Genomic DNA, 10,519 nt, shown 5'->3' with positions numbered 1-10,519 from the left:
AACTCATCTATACACTTTATTTAATCAAAAAACATCTGTTAAGTATACTGATTTTAAATAAAAAGCTGCTGTCAACTTTTGATCAAACCGAAAACATACATAATCGAGTATTTCTACGCATCAAATCAACAATACAACAACATACAATTACTATAGCATCAAAATAAGATCATAATTAGTAAAAATGAATAGAAATGAAAAATCTAGGGTTAGGATTTATACCCTAATCAAAAATCAAGAAGAAGGATGCTGAAGATCGCGAAATGGAGAATCCGATTGTGTCGATAATCTTGAGAGATGATGAAGGGATGTTATGATGATCATGGAGGTTGATTTTGATGATGGAGGAGCTGAAAATTTGGCCATACAAAGGAGGAGAAGAGGAGATGCTTTGTTTTTTGGTTTAGGGCTTGAAATGTGAATAAATGAGTTAATAAATATGATTTCCTAAGCCCATAAATAAAATGAAGGATGAAGGTGGGCCATGGGTGGGAGTTTCATCTGATTTGCCTTGGAAAGTGGGCCCATGCTCACTAAATATATATCTTGGACTATAATATGTTGGCCCGAATGATCAAACGCAGCCCGAATCGAGAAAATACCGCTACGCGATTTAAAATACGGAAAGAGCACGCACCCGCGAAAAATAAAATATAGAAATATTTTATAACTTCATATGATATGGAAATATCATAAATAAAATAATTTGGATTTGAAAATCACGAAAGGCTAATCGTTGGTTTGAAAACCAAAACGATTTACCGGATAGAAATCCAAAATACGTAGAAAGGTACAATTTTAAATACGAACACATATATTCATATAACACATCATAAGGAATATATTATCACCAAAATAATAATATAAATCATAGAAATGACGTAGCACGAATATCAGTTAACGGACATTAAATACAAACGGTAAAAGATAACGGAAAAAGTAGGTCGTTACAGTACCTTCCCGTTACGGAAATTTCGTCCCAAAATTTAAGAAGGTGCAGAGGTTGACTCGCCATCTGAGAACAAATGCGAGTACTTCTGCCTCATGTGATCTTCCAGTTCCCAATTGAACTTGGGCTCGCGTCTTGCGTTCCAAAAAACTCGGACACATGAAAAACACTTCTTCAAATTCGACACATGAAAAACGTCATGAACAACGCTAAGCACTTGTGGCAATTTCAAATGATAAGCCGCGGGTCCAATTCTTTCGATAATCTCAAATGGTCTAACAAATCCAGGATTCAACTTTTTCCTCTTACCAAAATGTACCACACCCTTCCAAGGTGATTCCTTCAACATGACACGATCACCAACTTGAAATTCTAAAGATTTCCTTCTAACATCGGCATAACTCTTTTGCCGACTCTTGACGGTTCTTAACCTTTCTTTAATCTGCATGATCTTCTCGGTAGTCTCATGAATAATTTCTGGGCCTGTGAGTTGAGCATCCCCAACCTCATTCCAACAGATAGGATACCTACACTTTCTACCATACAGAGCCTAAAACGGTGCGGCTTTAATACTTGCATGATAGCTGTTATTATAAGAAAATTCAGCTAGTGGCAAATATCTATCCCACCCATTACCAAAATCAATGACGCATGCTCGTAACATGTCTTCCAACGTTTGAATGGTCCTTTCACTCTGACCATCCTACTGTGGATGATAAGCGGTGCTCATATCCAACTTTGTTCTCAAAGCTTCCTATAAAGACTGCTAAAACCTCGAAGTGAGTCGACTGTCTCGGTATGAAATAATTGACACGGGAACACCATGTCTTGAAACAATCTCTTTCAAATACATACGAGTAAGCTTCTCCATCAAATTTGTTTCCTTAATAGGCAAGAAATGAGCTAACTTAGTGAGTTGTTCAATAATCACCCAAATGGTATCATTACCACCCACATCTCTCGGTAACTTTGTAATAAAGTCCATCGTAATACCTTCCCACTTCCACTCGGGAATCTTAGGTTGCACCAGAAGTTCAGACGGTTTCTGATGTTCAGCTTTGACCTTAGCACAGGTCAAATACTTAGCCACATAAGTAGCCACATCAGCTTTCAAGTTGGGCCACCAGTATAGCTCCTTAAGATCCTGATACATCTTTCCTGAACCAGGATGAATAGAGTACCTAGACTTATGAGCTTCATCTAAAACAAGTTGTCGCAAATCACCAAATTTCGAACCCAAAGACGTCTCGCAAAATACCGAGTACCATCTGCTCGTACCTCAAATTGCTTACCAAAGCCTCTAACCTTCTCGTTCGCAAAATTCTCCACCTTCAAGGCTTCTTGTTGGGCTGCAAGAATCTGCCTTGCGAGGTTTGTTCGAATAGTCATATTCAAGGCTCTAAACCTACGAGGTTCAAAACTCTCTTTTCGGTTCAAAGCATCAGCCACAATGTTGGCTCTTCCGGGATGATAAAGGAGTTCACAATCATAATCGTTCAATAGCTCAACCCATCTTCGCTGTCTCATATTCAACTATTTTGATCAAGGATATGTTGAAGACTTTTGTGATCAGTGTACACTGTACTTTTGACCCCATATAAGTAATGTCTCCAAATTTTAAGTGCGAATATAACAGCTCCCAATTCTAAATCATGGGTCGTGTAATTTTGTTCATGAACCTTCAACTGACGTGATGCGTAAGCAATGACTTTCATTCGTTGCATCAAAACACAACCAAAGCCCTGACGCGAAGCATCACAATAGACGACAAAATCATCATTACCCTCAGGTAGTGATAATATCAGAGCAGAAGTTAACTTCTTCTTCAGAGTTTGAAAAGTAGTCTCTTGTTCATTTTTCCACTCGTACTTCTTCCCCTTATGCGTTAAAGCAGTTAGAGGTTTCGCTACTCGTGAAAAATCTTGAATGAACCTTCTATAATAGCCTGTCAACCCTAGAAACTGACGAACCTGAGTGGGAGTCTTCGGAATTTCCCACTTCTCAATTGCCTCAATCTTGGCAGGATCAACTTGAATTCCCTGTTTACTAACAACATGTCCAAAGAATTGAACTTCTCTTAACCAGAAAGCACACTCAGAGAACTTAGCATACAGTTGCTCTTTTCTTAACAAATCAAGAACTAACTTCAAATTTCTCTTCGTGCTCTTGATCAGTCTTGGAATATATAAGAATATCATCGATGAAAATGATAACGAATTTGTCCAGATAAGGTCTACACACACGGTTCATGAGGTCCATGAACACTGCAGGTGCGTTAGTCAATCTGAACGGCATAACAAGAAATTCGTAGTGACCATAACGGGTACGAAAAGCGGTTTTTGGAATGTCGGCTTCTTTGACGCGCAATTGGTGATAACCGGAACTGAGATCAATCTTAGAATAAATGGATGAACCTTGAAGCTGATCAAACAGATCATCAATTCTCGGAAGAGGGTAACAATTCTTAACAGTAAGCTTGTTCAACTCGCGATAATCAATGCACAACCGAAACGAACCCTCTTTCCTTTTTAAAAACAAAATAGGAGCTCCCCAAGGGGACGCACTGGGACAAATGAAACCTTTGTCTAGCAACTCATGAAGTTGACTTAACAATTCTTAAAGTTTGGAAGGGGTGAGTCTATAAGGAGCACGTGCTACAAGATCAGCACCAGGTACGAGATCAATTTGAAATTCTACTGCGCGATGCGGCATAAGTCCAGGTAAATCCTCGGAAAATACTTCAGGGAAATTTCTAACGACAACCACATCATCCAGTCGCCTTTCTTCTAAGTCGGGTTTGCTCACATGAGCAAGAATAATATTACAACCTTTTCTTAGGTACTTTTGATCTTTCGAACACCAGATAAGATTCAACTGCTTGTATTTCTTATCTCTGAAGATCATTAATGGTTCTCCATCTACTTGAGGAATATGAATGGGTTTACCAAGGCAAACGATCCCACCTCCATTCTTCGACAGCCAATCCTCGCCAAATACGACATCAAATCTCTTTAGCTTTATTGGTATGAGGTCATCTTCAAATGACCTTCTCGTTAATCCAAAGCACAACTTCAAATTATTCAACTACCTTCATCAGTTTACCATTACATGGTTCTATAGAATTTTTAACATCCATGGTTATTGATGGATTATAAGTCACAGCACCCAAATTCCTCGGATATACGGCTTCTACCGTACCAGTGCTAAACAACTTCAAAATCATAAAAACACTATCATCAAAATCAGGATCCATGTGAGCCTCTCTAGCTGAGAAAAATATTATCATAGTAGTTTTTGGATGTAATTTAGGATGAATTTAGTTCATATCCACAGCCCGCAGGCAAATGGGAGAACTTCAGAGGATGTATCTCACCCTAGGTTTTAAATTCATCGTGAACGATTTTCAGTCGAGTACAACATTATTACTCGCATGAGGCCGAGCAATATGCTATTTAATGAACGCACGAGCGTGAAAATTTTCTTGGTCATGTTAATCAAAAGATACCCGTAGATAGGTTTGATTCTTCAAAAGGTTATGTCTGTGAGATAATTACCATCTTAACATAAGGGACGAAATAGTAAGGTGTTTATAAGTTCGACGCTTGAGGGTTCAACTAAAATTCCTACAAGTGATTGTCGATTATCTCTGTTGAACTTCCAAATGTGGTCATGGAAATCATATGAATACCTACGCCCAAAAGCGTAATAATAGATAACAAGATGCATGCTTTAGGAAATTTCGGGGGTGTCACTACTAATCACATAAGAATAAGTACCGTGCCTCCCAGCAAGGATATGGTGGTGAGTATCGAACTAACATTTAATTAAACATAGTGTAATAGGGTGAACCTAGATTCAACAAGCGATGATGATTATTAAGGAATAAGAGGTATGCCGTTAACAAGAATGAATGTAAAATTCCACATCTCCTCACTTCACAACCTTTATGGTATATGAGAGACTGTAATTCTACCTATAAGCACGGGATGGATAGTTTAGTTAAAACGAGTTCTTCGTATATCCATAAATAAGATAATGAGTATTCTCATTCCTCATGTAATAGCATTGGAATTTCTGAATGAGTGGTGTAAAAATTTTCTTTGACTCGCTTTCTATTCCTCATGTCACAATATTGAAATTTCTATATGAATTAACGTAATATAACCACGTTGGCATGACGTCATTATATTATACTAATTCATAGTTCTATTCCAATAGCACTACATGAGGTCTGGACACGCGATCAACCTCGAATTTCCACACAATTTCTTTAAAACGATTTCTTAAACAATGTGCTAAGTATAGCGCAAAAGACAAAAACATCAAAAGTAATGAATAAGAGTAACGATGACATAAAATGTATTTGAAGTCTCAAAATCTTCAAATGTCAAGAATGACGTTTCCGATTGGCAACCCAAAGCACAAAGGCATAAAGGCACGTAATATAACAAGAATGTTATATACCTAAACATAATAGCTGACATTGAAATGCCGAGCCTTTAGAAGTCAAGAATGACATCTTGCATAATATAACTCAAACGTCAAACACATAACCATAATAGATGACATAGAAATGTCGAGAATTTCAGAAGTCAAGAATTACATCCCTCGGTTTCACTTTCCGAGGTGTTCTTATAAAGATAAATCGCATGAGTCGGAGAATACGTGTAAATCGGAATGGGAGTTCCTCCCGGATTCAGAACATATAAAGAAGATGTACGTATATGAAAATAATATACATACCAATACGATACAAATAATCACATATAATAATATATTATAGGCCAGGCTGTAGACTAGACTCACTAATGCACCCTATTGACTCTGGTAATGACATCAATGCAGCCTAATTCTCTACAACCAAAGCTCTGATACCAACTTTAACGACCCGTCAAAGTACACTTGACGACCGTCGTTATCTTAGTCCCACAGCTTGATCATAACTCTATATAAATTTGATAAATAACCTTGCATTCTTTATTTAAAAATGATTTCCTATAAAGGAAACCTACCCAAAATATGTAAGTTTAGAAAAACCATACATAAATTCTTAACCAAAAGTTGACCAAAACAAAGTCAACAACCACCCACAATTTAATGTTTCAAAATAGAATGCAAGTTAATGTTTAACAAAAGCTGCCATCATAAATATGCAGACTCTCTAAGCACAGCGAAAGCAATCAATCATGAACCTGAGAATAAAACATGCGAGTAATTGTCAATAAATATTGAGTGAATTATAGGTTTAATATTGAAAATAATATTTAAATTAAACCATAAAAATTTATGTTTGAAAACATAAAAACTCATTTTGGACCACAAAATTATATGCTCGAAAACATATACAAACATTATTCCATTATCCATGAGGCACCTGGTAACCACTTAACCAATTCCACCCTTACCAAACAACAATATACACTGAACAGGTATATCTTCAAATAATTACGAAGTACTAATACATTCTGATTATAAATTGCTAGCGCGACTAGCTTGAAATCGGGTTGTCAAACCCAATAGATCTATCCATAGGATTCACATTCACCAGTAGAAACCAGTGATTACAATTACCAGATTAGGGAATATTTTTGTTCGACTCACAACGAATAATTTAAACCAACTTCCACTTGTGTCTAATATGAAAAATAAAATGCATGTATTCTCATCCCAAAAGATTTAAAATAGAAAAATGGGACTATAACTCACCTTAACGTAAACGAAGTAATAACACAGATACGTGAACTGCACGAAGTAAAATGATCAAGAATGATCACAACGCCGACCTAAAAATAAAGTAGGTCGATATAAATAACTAACTTAGGTCAAGTCTTAGTATGATAGCTATAGTACTTGTCGTAAGTAAACATAGAACAACACTCAGTATGCTTCGGTTTGATCAGGACAGCGTAAAAACACGTACTTTCTATTTTTAGGAAGTTTCTATTTTTGGCAGGTTTCCATTTCTGGTAAAAATTCTATTTTTGGAAAGTTTCTATTTTAGGAAAGTTTCTATATTTAGAAAGTTTCCCTATTTAGAAAGTTTCTATTTTTGGAAAGTTTTTAAGTTAGGAAAGTTTTCTTAATTAGAAAGTCAACAAAATTCAACTGAAAGTCAAAGTCAACCGAAAGTCAACTCGAAAGTCAACCTTGGTCAAACATAGTCAACATTAATTTTTAAAGTATAAGTTATAATAATAATATAAGTTATAATGTTATTTAGAGTCATATATGTATAATTATGTCATAACATAAGTTTAAATAAATTAAATTGAATTATTAAAGTTAACATAAGTTTAAATGATATAATTAATATAACATAAGTATTTAATTAATTGATTAAATATTAGTCATAACATAAGTATTATTAATTAATAATAAATTTTTAATCATACCATAAGTATTATTAATAAATAATGAATTATTAATCATATCATAAGTATTTAATTATAATTATTAAACCATAAGTATTTAATAATTAAATTATAATTAAATAATAACTAAGCCTTATAATAATTAAATAATTATTTAATCTTTATTATAAGTCTCATAATAATAATCTCATAACATAAGTTTAATATTTATCACAAGTATTTTCATTAATAATAAAATTATTATTAATCAAAAGTTTAATTAAAATTTAATTAAATTATAAAGTAATTAATAAATGATATAATAAATATATATTTCATAAGTCTTAAATTAAAATAATTACTTTTATCTTATAAGTAAATTAATAATAATGAAAATCATTATTTATATCATAAGTTAGATCTTTTAACCATAAGTTTAATAAAAACGTTCGTCGGGACATATCTTGAGCCTCGGGTGCCGGTTTTCGACGAATTTTATATTTATCTTCGTCTAACCAAACCACCCCACACATTAGTGCCCTTAAGAACACTCTAAGATCAGTCCCCAATGTAGTGACCCGAACTTTTCCATGTATATATATATTAAATGAAATTGTTATTTGCATGATTAAGTGTTTCCAACATGTTAATCAATCAAACTTGTTAAGACTTGATAAATTGAAATAGGTTTCATATAGACAATTGACCACCCAAGTTGATCGGTGATTCACGAACGTTAAAACTTGTAAAAACTATATGATGTCATATATATGGATATATATATATATATATATATATATATATATATATATATATATATATATATATATATATATATATATATATATATATATATATATAGTTAACATGGTATTATGATAAGTAAACATATCATTAAGTACATTAACAATGAACTACATATGTAAAAACAAGACTACTAACTTAAGGATTTCGAAACGAGGCATATATATAACGATTATCGTTGTAACGACATTTAATTATATATATATCATATTAAGATATACTAATACATCATAATATTATGATAATGTAATAATTTAACATCTCTTTAGATATAATAAACAATGGATTAACAACATTTAACAAGATCGTTAACCTAAAGGTTTCAAAACAACACTTACATGTAACGACTAACGATGACTTAACTACTCAGTTAAAATGTATATACATGTAGTGTTTTAATATGTATTCATACACTTTTGAAAGACTTCAAGACACTTATCAAAGTACTTCTACTTAACAAAAATGCTTACAATTACATCCTCATTCATTTTCATCAACAATTCTACTCGTATGCACTCATATTCGTACTCGTACAATACCCAGCTTCTAAATGTATTTACTATTGGTATATATACTCCAATGATTAGCTCTTAGTAGCCCTTGTGAGTCACCTAACATAAGTGGGAACCATCATTTGGAAACTAGCATGACATATCTCATAAAATTACAAAAATATTAGTAATCATTCATGACTTATTTACAAGTAAACAAAATTACACATCCTTTATATCTAATCCATATACCAACGACCAAAAACACCTACAAACACTTTCATTATTCAATTTTCTCCATCTAATTGATCTCTCTCAAGTTCTATCTTCAAGTTCTAAGTGTTCTTCATAAATTCTATAAGTTCTAGTTTCATAAAATCAAGAATACTTCCAAGTATGCTAGCTTACTTCCAATCTTGTAAAGTGATCATCCAACCTCAAGAAATCTTTCTTATTTACAGTAATATATCTTTCTAATACAAGGTAATACTCATATTCAAACTTTGATTCAATTTCTATAACTATAACAATCTTATTTCGAGTGGAAATCTTACTTGAACTTGTTTTCGTGTCATGATTCTACTTCAAGAACTTTCAAGCCATCCAAGGATCCTTTGAAGCTAGATCTATTTTTCTCATTTCCAGTAGGTTTACCTACTAAAATTAAGGCAGTAATGATTTTCATAACATCATTCAATTCATACATATAAAACTATCTTATTCGAAGATTTAAACTTGTAATCACTAGAACATAGTTTAGTTAATTTTAAACTTGTTCGCAAATAGAGTTAATCCTAATAACTTGACTTTTAAAATCAACTAAACACATGTTCTATATCTATATGATATGCTAATTTAATGATTTAAAACCTGGAAACACGAAAAACACCGTAAAATCGGATATACGCCGTCGTAGTAACACCGCGGGCTGTTTTGGGTTAGTTAATTAAAAACTATGATAAACTTTGATTTAAAAGTTGTTCTTCTGGGAAAATGATTTTTCTTATGAACATGAAATTATATCCAAAAATCATGATTAAACTCAAAGTGGAAGTATGTTTTGCCAAAATGGTCATCTAGACGTCCTTCTTTCGACTGAAATTACTACCTTTACAAAAATGACTTGTAACCTGTATTTCCGACTATAAACTTATACTTTTTCTGTTTAGATTCATAAACTTAAGTTCAATATGAAACCATAGCAGCTTGAAACACTCAAAACGGATTTAAAACGAAGAAGTTATGGGTAAAACAAGATTGGATAATTTTTCTTGTTATAGCTACGTAAAAATTGGTAACAAATCTATATTAATCATATCCTAGCTAAATCATATTGTATTATACATGTATTCTAATATATTATGTAATCTTGGGATACCATAGACACGAATACAATGTTTTGACATATCATATCGACCCATCTATATATATATTTCGGAACAACCATAGACACTCTATATGTAGTAATGTTGGAGTTAGCTATACAGAGTTGAGTGAAATGTCCCGTTCATATTGATTATAAACGTTCCATATTAATTGATTTCGTTGCGAGGTTTTGACCTCTATATGAGATATTTTTCAAAGACTGCATTCGTTTTTAAAATAAACCATAACCTTTATTTTATCGACAAGGTTAACAAGACACCACTTAGATTATCCAGAAATGATAATCTAACAAATATCACACTTACACACTACCAATACATATTGGTTTACAAATATTAATATGTTACAACAAAATAAATCTCAAATGCAGTTTTAAACAATATTATACAAGCATGCTGACACCAAATCTTGTCCATGTAATAGAATGCAACAGCGGAAGCTCTTAATAATCACCTGAGAATAAATATGCTTTAAACGTCAACAAAAATGTTGGTGAGTTATAGGTTTAACCTATATTTATCAAATCCTAATAATAGACC

At 32.9% G+C, this 10,519-nt stretch overlaps 1 protein-coding gene across 1 annotated transcript; it reads right to left on the bottom strand.

The window, feature by feature from the left end:
• Positions 1–3,565: 3,565 nt before the first annotated feature.
• Positions 3,566–4,202, bottom strand: LOC139901029 (uncharacterized). Its single transcript, XM_071883770.1, has 2 exons — positions 4,110–4,202; positions 3,566–4,018 (listed from the first exon to the last, which is right to left on the bottom strand). The coding sequence occupies exons 1-2, from the start codon at positions 4,200–4,202 to the stop codon at positions 3,566–3,568; spliced, it is 546 nt and encodes a 181-aa protein (XP_071739871.1).
• Between the last annotated feature and the right edge of the window lie 6,317 nt (positions 4,203–10,519).

This window comes from Rutidosis leptorrhynchoides, chromosome 3 (genome assembly GCF_046630445.1).
Source record: "Rutidosis leptorrhynchoides isolate AG116_Rl617_1_P2 chromosome 3, CSIRO_AGI_Rlap_v1, whole genome shotgun sequence".
NCBI classification, from domain to species: domain Eukaryota; kingdom Viridiplantae; phylum Streptophyta; class Magnoliopsida; order Asterales; family Asteraceae; genus Rutidosis; species Rutidosis leptorrhynchoides.
Note: the sequence above shows the minus strand (reverse complement) of the source record. Positions and strands in the feature narration are given on the sequence as shown.

What these genes read in the sequence shown, in the direction of transcription:
- LOC139901029 (XM_071883770.1), bottom strand. Translation starts at nt 4,202, where the DNA reads ATGGATCCTGATTTTGATGATAGTGTTTTTATGATTTTGAAGTTGTTT. An exon ending in ATCCGAGGAATTTGGGTGCT is followed by an intron (nt 4,019 to 4,109) that starts GTGACTTATAAT and finishes AATAATTTGAAG; the next exon opens with TTGTGCTTTGGATTAACGAG.